The following is a 15,402-nucleotide window of genomic DNA, read 5'->3' as shown; positions in this document are numbered from 1 at the left end:
TTCTCCTGTATAAAGGTCCTGGGGAGGATGGTCTTGTGCTTCAAAGTTGTGCAGTTTGCACAGTTTCATTCTAGGGCAGTGTTGGGTAACCTGTAACACTCCAGGTGTTGTGAAACTACAAGTCCCAGCATGCTTTGCCAATATATAGCAGCTTATTGCTGTAAGGGTATGATGAGACTTGTAGTTTCACAACACCTGGAGTGTCACAGGTTAGCCAACACTGTCCTAGGGCATTCCAGATAGAAATCCTTTTTAAAATTGAACTAAATTTCGCCTGAACACACAGCCTATTTCTCTGAGGACATATTGCTTGCTCCTCTGTTCATTGAAGGTCGACGTCCCTTTGCCATATGGATCTGGACAACTGTGATGACAGGTACCATTTTTTTAGGGCTAGGTTACGGTCAATGTCACCTTTTCAAGATCTGTGGTATCTGGCAGAGGCATTTTACCATCAGCATTTAGTGTGACTGATGTTATTGGTGTTGCATTTGAAGCCATAATTCTTAAGAAGAGTGACAGGGTGATTCTCATGGCCAGGAAATCTGTTTATTAGCAGCACTGGAAGACCTATGTTTCTTGGTGTGAGAATGTGATGTTTCCAACAACTTCTTTCCAGTTAGCCTGTCTCCTTTTGTTCTTACATGAAGGCTTGAATGATGGTTTGAAATAAAGTTTACTTAAGGTTTAGATATCTGCACTCTGTTTTCTTCGAGAAGAGGCTAGAGCTATTACTGGAGGTGCAAACTTTCTTACTGGGTATGTCGCATCTGAGACCACACCATTCAGTCTTCCATTGGTTCTCTTTGGGTCTTGAATTTAGTGAAGCATTAGAACAAGCTCCTTTTGAATCGATATATTTCAATTTTCTCGTATGGAAGACTTCTTTTTTTTTTTGGCCATTTCCACAGTGCGAAGGTAGTCTGAACTGGGGGCTCCCTTTTTAGTTATCCCTGTATATAGAGTCATTTTCTGTACAAAATCGGCCTTATAGATTATGGTGGATTCTAAACTCCACTTAAATCAGGACATCATGATTCCAGATTTGAGTCAGACTCCTTCCTCAGAGAAGGAGGATTACCTTCAATTGCTGGATGTTGTCAGAAAAACACTAGACTGTAGGAAGACTGATGATCTTCTGGTCCTCTAGATGGCTGCCAATCTCTTAAAAGCATTGTAAACAGAATATAGCCAGGTGGATCATTTCTGTGATCCATCATGCTTGCATTGGAGCAGGGAAGCCTGTCCCTTATAAACTGAAGGCTCTTTCTACCAGATGAGGGAGCATCGTGGCACAGAGCTGCAGCTGTCAGGCAGCTACTTGTCCTTGGTACATACAAAAGTTGTTTTACAGGTTTGATGTTTTGTTTTAGTCGGGCTCTGTAATCTAGGACTATCTTTGATGGCATTGAGATTGTGTGGTCATTGCTTAAATATAAAGGAATTTCAGAGAATGGATTTGACACGCTACTTCAGAGAAGAGAAAATAACTCTTTGGTGGCCTATTATAAAATTTAGAAGAATTTCATCATGTAGTTCGAGTCTAAACTGGAGCCAGCTTTGGCTGCTCTTGTACATATTTTTGATTTTCTTCAGGATGGCCTTAGTCTCAACTCTAAAGATATAGATATCTGATCTGTGTCATGCTAAATACCAAGTTTGCTTCAGAAGACCTGATCTGTTTTTATTAAGCAGTGAAGAGAATTTTTTCCTTTCATTAAGTCCTTTGAGATCATGTGTCACAATTTAGTTTGCAACACTCTGCTTGATCCATTTGAGCCTTTAGAGGTTTCCCTGAGCTGGTTTACACTGAAGGTGGGTATTCCTATTGGGATTAACTTCCCACAGGATTGGAGATCTACAGGCTTTGTGGTACAAAGAACACTTTCATAACTCCTACACAGATAAGGTAGTACTAAAGACTAACACACCTTTCCTACCTAAAGTGATGTCCACTTTATATATTGTTTAAAGAAATCATATTTTTCACATCCCGCTGATGATAAAGAAAGAAGGCTACACACACTGGATTTTGTCATAGCAGTATCTGAATACTTATCCAGAACAGAGGGATTTAGGAATATAGAACAACTGTGATTCAAACAGGACCTTGGATAGGTTATATCTGTTCCAAACAGACCATGTCGTTATGGGTCACAGAAGTAATTACACAGGCATATGAGAGGCATTGCTCAGAAATCCTGAAAGCTCACTCAACAAGAGCAGGGGCAACTTCTTTGGTATGCTCAGGCCTCAACAGTGGATCTCTGCAAAGTGGCTGGATGGTCAACGATTCATACCTTCTTCAGACTTTATCTGATGGACATAATGTCCACCTGCTGACACACGGTTTGGGAGACATGTTCTCCACACAGCTACTTATTAAAATTGTCTTTCATTTCTGCAGCATAGATGGCTGCCCTCCCTACTATTATTGCTTGGGTCATCCCATTGTAACAGCTGAGAATTGAAGAGGATAGAAGCAAATTGTATTTACTATTCCTTTTATTCTACATATTCAAGTACTTGCAACTGCACCTCTGTTTTGATTTTTGTCTACTTGCTTCTTTACTGGTGTAATGGTAAACTGAGGAAGAGCAATGGGTTGTATTGGAGAGGGGTCTGTTTTTGCCAGTTCTGTACCTTGTAGGCTTGGAACATAACCATTGTCTGTCAATTGTCAATGCCTCTTGTATCCTTGTTTCTGTGATCCAAAGCTTTTCCTACTATTAAATATTTTTGCTTTCCTATTTTACTAGGAAGCGTCAGTGACCCTGGAAGAGCAACGAATACTGAACACCAAGATCTCTGCAGGTCTGTCTCAAGAGCAGACCTACAGTAGCAATCTCCGGAAAGAGCTTGAAATAGAGCAGTCTCGCTGTAAGGCCCTTCTTGCTCAGGAACATGGCAAGATGGCTGAGGCAGAGAAGGAATTACAGAAGGAAAGGACACACTCCATAAGTCTTTCAAATGCCTTGACACTCGAACGCAATATGTTGGAGCAGCTTAGACAGCAGCACGATCATGTATTGTCCAAGAAAGAAGATGAGCAGCAACAAGAGCAGAAAATGGTGCTGACCTTACAGAGTCAGTTGGAAGAGGAGAGGAGACGCTCTAGGGACCTTGCTACCATGGTGGAGAAGACCCAACACCAAGTTGTTCATGCTAAGCGACAGCTGGAATCTGAGGTACAAGCCTGTCGAGAGGAAACGCAAAGCGAACGGGAGAATGCAATAAAGTTGCGTTCTCTATTTGAGTCCTTACAGGGCCAGAAGCAGCAACTGGAAAGCGTTTTGGAGCAGCAAAGCGAGCGTGAAATTCGACTGCAGAAAGAGCGTGATCAGTATCAAGCTCAGCTTTTGATCCTTCAGGAGGAGGAAAGAGTTTGGGCAAAAGAATGTGAAAATGAAACAAAAAGACCAAAACATACAGAAGTAAATAGAGTGCGAGAATTGGAAAAAGACCAGCGGATAATGGTGAGGCTTCTTAGATCACATTTTAAAGCAAGCTTGCTTTATTTAGTAGAATAACATTCTTATATTTAGTTTATCCTGTACAGAGGGACAGGATATATTATTTCATAAGTCTCACTGCCAGATCTGTTGACTATTTTTCTTCATCCAGGACTTGCAGTTACAACATGAGCGAGATGTGCGTCGTATCCAGGAACTTCAGCACATGCTGGCAGACCTAGAAGAACAGGAACGTGCTTTGGCCTCCCGAAAGAATCTCTTCCGGAGTGATGCAAGTAGTCCCGCTAAAAATGTGGACTCTGTGACCATTCACTTGCAAAGAATATGGCAGCAGTTACTTCACACTGTGCTGAAAGTAAAGAAATGGGTGCAAAACAGAAGTGATGGGTAAGTGACCGTTGATTGTACGAGGGAGAAAATAATTGGTACAATAATGCCCAAGTAAAGTATCTATTGAACACTAATGTTTATCATATGTATTGTGTTTTTAAGCATAGTAACATACCTGAAATATCTGCAGTGCTTATGCTTAAAGTTTTCGATCTTGTTGATCATGCTAGGGTGCCAGAGCTTGCAGAATGTGACAGATTCATTATTTGTGTGTATGCACAGTGTGGAATCATACACCAGAGCAGGGCCAGTGATGCCACATCATCTTGAAGCAGCTGTTTACCTATATCAGGTCCCACTGAGACATGTCCTCTAAAATGTGTGGGCCTTCAGCTGTCTGTAATAGAGTGTAGAGGTAATGCTGTACTAAACTTTCCACAGAGCTGCAGTTGAATATAGGGATACACTGAGATATGTAAACTTACCTTGATTCATATCTGAAAATGTCCTTTAATTCTGTGCTGCTTTTCAGGGTACAGAAAGACTTCCCAAATGAAGCTGAAGTGACGGCATTATTGAACTCTTTGGCAGAGCTGAAGTCTGAAATTCAACAAGGATTTGTACAGGTTAGTGTTTCAGTTTGTGAGCATTTGTTTGGTTATTTAGGGGCTTCCCAGCTTGAAGTGATAGACATCCACTTACCTCTCTACATGATGTCACTGTAACCACTTGTACCTTTCTCTTTCCTACCATTGGGGGACACTGCGAGACATCTGTTAAATCCTTGGACTCCTCCCCTGCTATGCCCCTCCTCTCCAGAGAGATCCTCAGTTTTTTGTAAGTGACCTAGAGTTCGGTCACTGGAGTATAGGCTCCTGCCTATACTCAGTTTAGTTATAGATATCATAATTTTATTTTTATCCTTTATAGGTGCAGCGCGGGATCCTAGCAGCCCAGCAGAGTGAGCAGGACTTGGCTCTACACACTCTGGATCCCAGCGCAGGTAAGTGAAGCCTAGCGCTCATGTTACCAGCACCTCTGCCGGCAGTCATTCTTTAGGGCCATTATTTTAATAGGAGATGAGAGAAGGGACAGAGGAATCGGTGGTGAGTGTTGGTGCAGACTGGAGGACATTAGCGGTGAGTCCTAAGCAGCACCAGCGGGGAGTAAGGCGGCAGCAGCCTCTCCTCCCCCATAGAGACCTTCTGACCGGCAGCTCTGCTCCCCTAGACAACGAGCAGAGGGGAGTACAGGACATGGCAGAAGCAGCGCTCACACTCGCTGAGGTGAGCGGCTGCTCTGCCAAACAAATAGCTCTGGGCACACTGCAGGAGGAAAGCGCTGACACCAGAGGGTAAGCCAGTTTATTTCTCCGGTTTTTTCTCTCCTGGCGGCCATTGGAGGAAGAGATTTTCACAGACAGTACTATTTTGAACTTACTTTTATTTGGAGTGGTGCTCTTTCAGAGACTGCCTAGCACAGATCTCTTCTGTTTGGTCGCCTTAAGTTGTCTGCATTACTTTTAAGAATTATTTTAAGAAGCAGAACAATGGCGGAGAAGGGTACAGCAAAAGGCAAGGGTGCTTCTGTGCCTGCTGCATTGTATTTTACCTGTTCAAAATGTAACCATAAACTTTCTGTTGCCCACTCAGACCGAGACGCCCTTTGCGCAGCTTGTACTGCTGGCGCTCAGAGGCAGGACGATTCAGCCCAGGAGGGATCCTCTACAATGGTGGAACCGCCCTGGATGCGGTCCTTTTCTTCGGCTATGGAGAAAATGACGGCCGTGATGCTGCGAGCAATAGAGGTACGTGACAACACTACCACACTTACACTTGCAGGCAGCCAGTCTGTCGAGAAAGCTTCCACATCACAGGGAGGGTCCACTCACGGAGAAGATAGGCCACTATCTATTCCCCAGAGGGGTAAGAGGGCCATTACTGAGGCAGATCTAGAAATAGATCAGCTTTCTGATCACTCCTCAGCCGAGGAAGGTGAGGTAGAGATTGACCCTGAAGGGGAGGCTTTTTATGATGCGGACTCTGGCTCCACAAGTGTGGACAGTCTTATTTTGGGTATCAAACATGCCTTAGGGTTAGCTGACCCGGAACCCGTAGCACCTAAGGGTATATCCTTGTTTAAAAGACCTAAGGCACAGTTAGCTCTTTTCCCGCATTCCCCAGAAATGTTGGAGATTATTTCTGAAGTTTGGCGCAGGCCAAATAAACAGTTCATGATGCCGGGAAAATTTAAGTCCCTCTATCCGCTGCCTCCTGAGGATACAGTGAAATGGGAGACTTTGCCTAAGGTGGACGCCCCGGTAGCCCGGTTAGCTTCATCTTCAGCTATTCTTGTCCAAGAGAGGATATCCCTTAAGGATTACACTGATAAGAAGTGTGATCTGGCTCTTCGCCCAGCTTACACCGCTGTGGGAAGTATGTTTAGGCCTAATATGGCGGTAGCATGGGCCAACAAGGCCTTACAGTTATGGATGGAGACCTTGATTAGGGGCCTTAGAGATAATACTCCGCGTACACAGCTAGTTGATCTAGCAGAATATGTACGAATGCTGCCATAGATACAGTTTCGGTAAATGCTAAGGCCTCGGCTCTGATTATAGCAGCTCGTCTTAACCTATGGTTACAAACGTGGTCGGTAGACGCAGACTCTAAGAGGGCTTTAGAAAATTTACCCTTTTGATGGGCTAACTCTATTCGGGGCGGAGCTCGAAAGGGTTATTCAGGAGACCACGGGAAGCAAGAGTACGGCTCTACCTACGGTTTCAATCAGACCCCGTCAGGGTAGATTTCGTTCCTTTCTGAGTTTTTCCCGAGGGGAAGGTGCCCTTAGTAGAGGGCATTCCTCAGCATCTAGATCTTTGGCCATTAGAGGCAGAGGAGGTAGAGGTACGACTAGGAGAGGTTCTGCTCGTCCAGCGAACAAGCCCTCTGCGTGACTTAGTTCTCCAGGGGGCACATCTGGTGGGGGCACGACTTCTTCAATTCAGGAATCAGTGGAGGAAATCCACAACGGATCTCTGGGTTCGAGGAGTTGTGTCCCGGGGCTATGTCATAGATCTAGCCCACTCCCCCCCTCACAGGTTCTTCGTCACTCCTCTCCCCTCTTGACCCCGCAGAGGTGTAGCACTTCAGGAAGCCATACAAAAGCTCCTGGCTGCTCAAGTAATAGTTCAGGTTCCTCCTTGAGAAAGGGGCTGAGGTTTTTACTCAAACCTCTTCCTGGTGCCAAAACCAGACGCATCATTCCGGCCCATCCTGAATCTTCGGTCTCTAAACAAGCAGCTGAAGATTCAAAAATTTTGCATGGAATCCCTTCGCTCGGTTATAGCAGGGATAGAAAAAGGGGAGTTTCTGGCATCGTTAGACATCAAGGATGCCTACCTGCATATACCAATTTGGGAAGGACACCAGGGTCTACTTCTGTTTGGGGTAGGAAAGGCGCACTTTCAGTTCAGGGCACTCCCCTTCGGACTGGCTACCGCCCCCAGGGTCTTTACCAAGATCATGGCAGGTCTATTACGCCAGAGGGGCATAACAATTGTCCCTTACCTAGTCGACCTTCTGTTGAAGGCACCGTCTGCGCTCCTTTTATCCCAGCAGATTCAGACTGTTATGCAGTTTCTTCAGAGTCACGGTTGGGTGTTGAATTTACCCAAATCATCACTGGTGCCATCTCAGCAGATGCGTTTCTTGGGCCTGCTTTTCGATACTCAGTCTCTGAGAATTTATCTCCCAGTAGAGAAGGTCTTAGCTTTGCAGTCAAAGACAAAAGCCTTGCTGAGGAAGAGGAGTGTCTCGATTCTCAGTTGCATGAGGCTTCTGGGGACGATGGTCTCGGTATTCGAGGCAGTGCCGTTTGCTCAATTCCACTCCCGTCCACTTCAGGGAGAGATCCTGTGGAAGTGGTCAGGGTCGCAGATGAATTTGGACAAACAGCCTTGTGGCTGTGGACAGCCAAACCCTCTATCTCTGCTCTGGTGGACGTCCCGATCCAACTTGGAGAGAGGCCAATCCCTACAGATATGGTCTTGGACTCTAGTCACAACAGACGCCAGTCTGTCGGGATGGGGGGGAGTAACAGGAACCCTGAGGCTTCAGGGTCTCTGGTCCCCTCAGGAATCACGTCTTCCAATAAACATTCTGGAACTCAGAGCAGTGTACAACACTCTGATAAGGGCTTAGGATTTTCTAAGGGGAAAACCCTCTTCAAATTCAGTCCGACAACTCCACCACGGTAGCGTACATAAATCATCAGGGGGGCACTCACAGCGTGGCCGCTATGCGAGAGGCCAGACGCATACTAGCGTGGGCGGAACATCAGGTCCCCGGGATTTCAGCCATCCACATTCCGGGGGTAAAGAACTGGGAAGCGGACTTCCTCAGCAGACACACCCTTCATCCCGGGGAATGGGCTCTAAACAGTCGGGTATTCTCCCTGCTGGTGGAGCGGTGGGGTTGGCCGGAGATAGACCTGATGGCGTCCAGTCTGAACCATCAGGTGCCGCGCTACGGCGCAAGAGCACGACACCCAGCGGCAGAAATAGTAGATGCCATGTCAGCTCCTTTGCAGTATCAGATGGTGTACATTTTCCCGCCCATCCCAATGATTGCGCGGGTGCTAAAGAAGGTGAAGAGGGAGAAAGTTCCCGCAATCTTCATAGCTCCATTCTGGCCACGCAGAGCGTGGTTCTCAGATCTGCTGTTGTTAGCAGGAGCTCCTGCATTTCGGCTTCCCATGCAAGCAGATCTTCTGGTTCAGGGTCCATTCCTTTACCAAGGTTTGGATCAGCTGGCTTTGACGGCCTGGCTATTGAAACCCTAATACTTAAAGCTAAGGGTTTCTCGCAAGAGGTCATAAACACCATGATTAGGGCCAGGAAGCCTGCGTCATCTTCCATTTATTATAGAGTATGGAAGACATACATTGTTTGGTGTGAGTCTAGGGGTCTTCCTTCCTCAAGATTTAAGATTTCCCGGGTCCTGGAATTTCTTCAGGAAGGTATTCAGAAGGGTTTGCGGCTTAGTTCCCTCAAGGGGCAGGTATCCGCCCTTTCTTTCTATTTTCAGAAAAAGATTGCTGAATATGCAGATATCAAGACTTTCCTGCAGGGGGTGTTGCACTTGCAACCTCATTTTTGTCATCCTGTGGAGCCTTGGGACCTCAATGTGGTTCTTCGGGCTCTTTCCAAGCATCCGTTTGAGCCGTCAGTCTGTTGACTTTAAGGTATCTTACGTGGAAAAAAGTGTTTTTGTTGGCCATAGCTTCAGCACGAAGAGTGTCTGAGCTTGGGGCACTTCGCTGTGACCCTCCTTTTCTTATTTTTCACGCAGACAGGGCAGTCCTTCGGACCAAGCCGTCTTTTGTCCCTAAAGTGGTTTCTAGATTCCACCTAAATCAGGAAATTGTTGTCCCTGCTTTTAAGGCAAAGAGGGACTCTTCAGAAGGGTCTATGCAGTACTTGGATGTGGTGCGAGCTCTACAAATTTATGTAGATCGTACAGCGCAGGTTAGAAAGACCAGAGATCTTTTTATTTTATATGATGCAAATAAAAGAGGCTGGCCTGCTTCAAAGCAGTCAATTGCTCGGTGGATTACGTCCACGATTCGTGAGGCTTATGTTTCAGCTTCTCTAGCCGTTCCGCAGTCCTTAAGGGCACATTCTACTAAGGCAGTGGGTGCCTCCTGGGCGGCTAGGCACGGCGCGTCGGCAGAACAGTTGTGTAGAGCGGCGACTTGGTCTTCCATCCACACATTCACTAAATTCTATAGACTTCAGGGCTTTGCATCGGCTGATGCAAGCTTTGGGCGCAGGATAATGCGTGCAGCTGGTCCAGAGCATTCCCACCCTTGAGGAAGCTTTGGTATATCCCCAATGTCTCGCAGTGTCCCCCAATGGTAGGAAAGAGAAAAGGGTATTTTTGCTCACCGTAAAATCCGTTTCTCTGACTCCATTGGGGGACACTGCGCACCCTCCCTTGCTCTGTATATAGTTCTGTGTGTGAAAATTTGGATTATGATTCTTTATTTTTAAGACCTGTCTAGGTTATGTTACCTCCTTAGTTCACTGAGGATCTCTCTGGAGAGGAGGGGCATAGCAGGGGAGGAGTCCAAAGATTTAACAGTTAAAGTGACAAGAACTCCTGACCACCTACTATACCCAATGTCTCGCAGTGTCCCCCAATGGAGTCAGATTTTACGGTGAGTAAAAATCCCCTTTTTTCATAATTATTTGCCAGATTAAGTCACCTTCCTTTTTTTTTTTTTTTTAGCTGCCAGCGCAGTCACTGTCCAGTGTGATCAATGTGCTGAAGCGTGAGAATGAGGAACTCACAAACACTGTGTCACAGTTAACCAAAGAGAAGCTAGAGCTGCGAAGTCAACTAACCAAACTCACCAGGAGCCTACAGGGGACTCCTCAGAAGGAGGTTAAGGAGCAGGTACACTGGTCATTATATACAATAAGTGATCTTTTAGCCGTGTCATTGATTATTAAGAACTTTGTTCATCTTCTACTTATTCATTATTTTAAACTAGTCTTTACTTGTTTTGAATAAATATATTTAATAAAGGTTTTTCAACATAGTCCTCTACTTTTGCACCTATAATAATCCCCCCCATCCCACCCCAGCCCACACTTCTTTGCGAATTGATGCAAGAGTACAGTGTACTTTGGTAAAAAATATTCCTGCCTGTATGAATTTATTAATAAGATTTAGTACTGCCATAATGCATGCTTTTTCAAGATAAAATTTGATATCATTTATGGATGGCAATGGGGCAGTTTTATCTAGTTGCTTAATTACCAAATAAAATGGTTGCATATGTAACTAATTTGTTTTGAGCACATTTGTTTGCCACCGGCGTAGTTGCCCCTATTTCTCATAAGTATTAGTTCTAGATCCAAGTAAATAGAGAGAGGTTTGTCACTTGGAAGGACACTGGTACAGTGGTGAGCGGGCCTTGTCACAAGTACAGTGGACAGCATGGAGTTAATACTGTAGCTCAACTTTCAAAGGTAGTTTACTGGTTTCAGTATGTACAATATCCCCTCTATTTAATTTGCTCTCTATGCCATGTCCTATTTATATTCATACCATGTTGGATGCACAGTCACTTTAGACAGTTTTAAGACAATATCAAATTTAAAAATTCATATGCACTATAAAATGTGTTGGTTTTTTGTAGCCTCATTCAGATGTAAACTCTGTACTGGAGGCAGAGCGCGCGGTGTGGCACCGTGAAAAGCGCCTGTTACAGGTTGCACTAAAACATGCAGAATCAGAGTTGGGCAAGGCAACACTGGAAAACAGGCCTCTGTCAGATGTACCAAACTCCAAGGTATGCAAACTCCTCCCCCACCCATACAACTACAGCAAATGCTTTCTCATAGGGAACTTGTATTTATTGCGTCCTCACATTGAAATACTTTTCATACTACTTTTCTCAGATGCAGCGTCTATACAGGAGATACCTCAGAGCAGAGAGCTTCCGTAAAGCCTTAGTGTACCAAAAGAAATATCTCCTGCTACTCCTGGGAGGCTTCCAGGCTTGTGAAAAAGCAACATTGTCTCTGATTGCACGCATGGGTGTGTACCCATCTCCTGCAGATTTACAGATTCCTAGAAAATGCCAATCCAGCCTCACCAGATTTCGGTCAGCTGTGAGAGCTGTAATCGCCATCTCCAGGTACAGATAATGTCATTGCTTCGAATACACAAGGGGACTGTCAGTCCATTTCGAACCTTGTCTCCTTACAAAAGTCCTTGTTTTGTCATTTTAAAGGTGTAGTTGATTAGGGTAAAGTTTTCATCTACTGCACGTCAGTGTGTTACAATATGTGAGGTGGCCTCAGAATGGAACAACTTGTAGCCAATTAGATCATCCACTTTCTTATGGCAGCACTTAGTATTTTGGGAGATGAGAATGCTGATTTTGTAAGAGACAGTGACCTATTTGCTCTTGTAATTGTGTAAGTGAGAGCAATACTGCATGTAATGGGCAGCTTCATGGTATTATTAGGGCAATAAATGCAAGAATGAAGACATAGATGAAGTATTAGTGGAAAGAACAGTGTCTTCCAAAGGCAAACAAGTGATATGCTGCACCTATTAAAAAGTTTGTTGTCTCAAACGTATATCTATATGAAACAAAGTTCATACAACTCTTATTATTTTTTCCACTAGATGGGATTCCGTTGTGCACTTGGAATGTTTTAGGTTCTGTTAAGCACTACATATTCTTCTCTAGCTCTACTAGCTCTTACTGTTGAATTTCTTTCTCCTTGATGCTCACTATTAAAAATAATTAAAACCAAATCAGATGAAAGTATGAAAAAATGTAATAGAGTAAAATAGAATATGGAAGTTTATAAATATACTAAATAAAATTCTGAGACCCAGAGGTGTTTTGGATTTGGTGGTTGTGCTGGGGATGTCCTCCTTCATTCCCTAATCCAACTTGGGGGAGGTGTTGTGCTCTTGTTCATAGTCCAGTGCTCCTTTGTTTGTTATCAGTGTCCATTGGAGACTTCAGTGTGTACCTATTGTGATTTTTATGAACCAGAATCTGCTTATTGCCAATACTTGAAAAGTAGTTGAAAATAATACAATCTAGTTTCACTAAGGATTCAACCGCTGAAGGATCTGTAGGTTAACAGCAACATTATCTCTGCAAGTAGGAGCACAAGCACCTTCCCAAAACAGACCAAGCGAGGTGGAGGACACTACCAGCACCAAAACACATCTCCGTCTCACCATATTAAAAAATATAATATTAATATATTTATTAATTTTCAGATTTATTTTTTTTATTTTTATTCCTACTTTCATGTAACTTGATGTTATGTTTAACAACACACCTCAAGGAGGGGTTTGTTTGTTTTTTCAATAATATGGTATATATAAAATGTGTTGTAACCAATCCCAAATGTAATTGTTTGTTTAACTTGCCCATGGCTGATCAAAACCGTTATCTGGTTCTTACGAATCGCTATATATTATGACTTTTTTTTTTTTATATATAGGTTAAAATTCTTGGTAAGAAAATGGCATAAAATTAATCGGAAGGATGGTGTTGAAGAGCCACTGACACAGCAAGGTAAAACTATGAACAATTAGTGTGTGTGTATGCTTGTGTGTGGGCACCCTTAGACCTCGCCTAACTGTCGTCATTTTTCCCTCCCAGCCAATCTCCCCTTCTCCCTGGCCAAAGGTTACCACCCCACAAAATAATGGCAACAATCGATAAAAAGAAAAACATACATACAAATGGGCTTTAAAGTGTATTTTAGTGTGCCTGGTTTGTTGTCTCATGTGACCAGTTTGTATCATTTATTGTTATTGTTTCTACTTACTCTGTTTCCCCTGTTTTCCTTTTTATATTCTGATTGATTGATTTGGTATTAGTGACAGTCAAAAGGACAGAAGTTTTACAGCAGGGCAGTACAATGTTAAACTCTCCTCCCACCCGAGACTTGCCTTTTGGTGTCCACCATAGCCCTAACACTACCATTGGCAGCTCCTCTCTGAAACCGTCCCCTTTTTCTTCAAAATGGTTAGTAAACTGAATTATCTCCCATCGCTATATTTTCATTAGAATTCAATGAAGTTAGTTGAGCTCTTTCTATCTTTTACACAGGCTGAATCACTCTCCAGTCCTATCTCCAGAAATACCTCGGTGTGCCTCTCAAGATCCTGAACAATCCATTACAGAGTATATCCACCACTTAGAGATGGTCCAACGGAGACTGGGTGGACTACAGAATGGTAAGAATATGATAGTTGAATGAACAATGCTACAGAGAGTAATATTAGTATTTTCTTCCCTTTCAAGAATATTCCCAGATTATTAGCTAAATAGGTTTTAATTACTGCTTTAAATACTTAAAATATCTGTAAATGTCACACTGTTCCAATGCGCCAAGAGTTTTCCATGTTACCAGAGATTTGCCAAAACATTAAATGTGCAACTTGAAAGACTTTTAGATCCATTAAACATAAAATATGTGTTGAAATGTTCTCAAAACGTGCATGTAAGTGTTCCATTTCCCTTGCAGAACTTGTGTACATAGCAAGTGACAGAAACTTGCTATTATGGGCACAGAGCTCACTGCAGTGCTGTTCAAATGACTGTGGTGTACAGAGAAATTCTTTCACCACAATAGGATTCTTTTATCAGCTAATGTTAAAATATAAAGAGTTTGTACATGTTTTACCTTTTATAATATGTAAATGTTATTCGTTTTAATAACGAAGTTACTTTCTCAGTCGCCCCTAGGATGCACGGCACTGATAAACAATTGACCCCTTCCCCCCTCCTTCCCTTATAAATGCCTACTACCCTGCTCCTATTCATTTCCCAGTGTCCTCCTTAGTAGTTTGGCACAGGGCTTTTCTGTCTTTGCTTTATATTGTATTTTATGTTTTATTGTCAATAGAAGGACAGTCTCGGTAGGTTTTTGACCATAAGTAGACCCCTGGCCGTCTAGGGTGAGACAGTCATTTATTGCTACAGGTCCTTGCAGCATCACCCGATCGCCTGTCCCTGTTCAATGCCGTGTCATAGGCAAAATATCTCAGTGGTGATTGGTATTGTACATTCTGGTGTCCTTTTCAGACTTCCCAGAGAGGAGTTTTCATCACCAAAACACACTGCAGTGAGTTCCTAAAACACACAGTATTCCGGAGACCTGCAAATAGCAGGAATACTGTGGTTACTAGTGACTAGTGTCAGCCTATGCCCTCGGAAACCGAGGTCATTCATGCAGTTCCATCATTCTACCACATTAAGGTGGTTTTCATTTTCACATCAACCAGACATTCTTGGTGTTTTGTGTCCTCACACTTGGTACTTTTCAGAAAGCAGTCCCTTCACTCTCCAAATGTGCTGCTTTGTCTGCTAATTCCTACTCTCAGTAGATCTCACAACTGGTTAAGGACAGCAATCCGGCAGACCTGTTCTATGGTTGGGGTACTAGTTCCCTTTGGACTTGACAGTGAACTGGATGAACAGGAGGTCCTTCTTGCGTATGGATGTTTGGGAGACCAGATTTGCAGAGTGGCCATCTGGTCTCATACTTTTTTACAAAGTAAACATTGCCCCTTTTAGTTGGAAGGTCCTTTAGATGGTTCTTCATTCTTAGACATTCTTCCCTTCCCATTGAGGGCAGTTCTGGGGCATCCATTGTCTGTGTCCTATACTTCCGTTAGCGAATAGGGGAATTTTAAAATGTTACTTGGGGTTATAGGGAAGATGGGTCAGTTCTTTTTCTTTGTTAGTTATTTTTATATTTCTAAAAGAAAAAAAATGCATACTAGCAAGATTGGCTGTTATAAGGGAATTTACCCGTAAGTACTTGAGGACCACAGGGCAATCTCATAAAGTTTCACCTTTTTGCATTTGTCCATTTCAATGGACACAACTGTTTTATTTCTTCACACAAGTGAATTTTAAATGTACAGGATTTTTTGTAGCACATTAGAATAAATATTTTTTTATGCTCATTATACAGGAAAAAGGAATATAAGGTACCCATACAAGAATTAGCTGACAGATATTGGGGACTGGGCTAAATTGAAAC

At 43.4% G+C, this 15,402-nt stretch overlaps 1 protein-coding gene across 1 annotated transcript in view; it reads left to right on the top strand.

Annotated features, from left to right (window-relative positions):
- The window catches only part of PCNT (pericentrin), a 104,497-nt gene that overhangs the window by 88,093 nt on the left and 1,002 nt on the right, over positions 1-15,402 (top strand). Inside the window, exons 43-51 of the mRNA XM_075180444.1 lie at positions 2,760-3,476; positions 3,625-3,860; positions 4,336-4,429; positions 10,094-10,261; positions 11,010-11,162; positions 11,272-11,510; positions 12,847-12,920; positions 13,229-13,376; positions 13,461-13,588. Of these exons, the coding sequence (XP_075036545.1) occupies positions 2,760-3,476; positions 3,625-3,860; positions 4,336-4,429; positions 10,094-10,261; positions 11,010-11,162; positions 11,272-11,510; positions 12,847-12,920; positions 13,229-13,376; positions 13,461-13,588 (1,957 nt within the window). The remainder of the gene's footprint in view (positions 1-2,759; positions 3,477-3,624; positions 3,861-4,335; positions 4,430-10,093; positions 10,262-11,009; positions 11,163-11,271; positions 11,511-12,846; positions 12,921-13,228; positions 13,377-13,460; positions 13,589-15,402) is intronic.

This window comes from Mixophyes fleayi, chromosome 7, assembly GCF_038048845.1.
Source record: "Mixophyes fleayi isolate aMixFle1 chromosome 7, aMixFle1.hap1, whole genome shotgun sequence".
Classification (NCBI taxonomy): domain Eukaryota; kingdom Metazoa; phylum Chordata; class Amphibia; order Anura; family Limnodynastidae; genus Mixophyes; species Mixophyes fleayi.
This window is presented reverse-complemented; position numbering and strand designations above follow the sequence as displayed.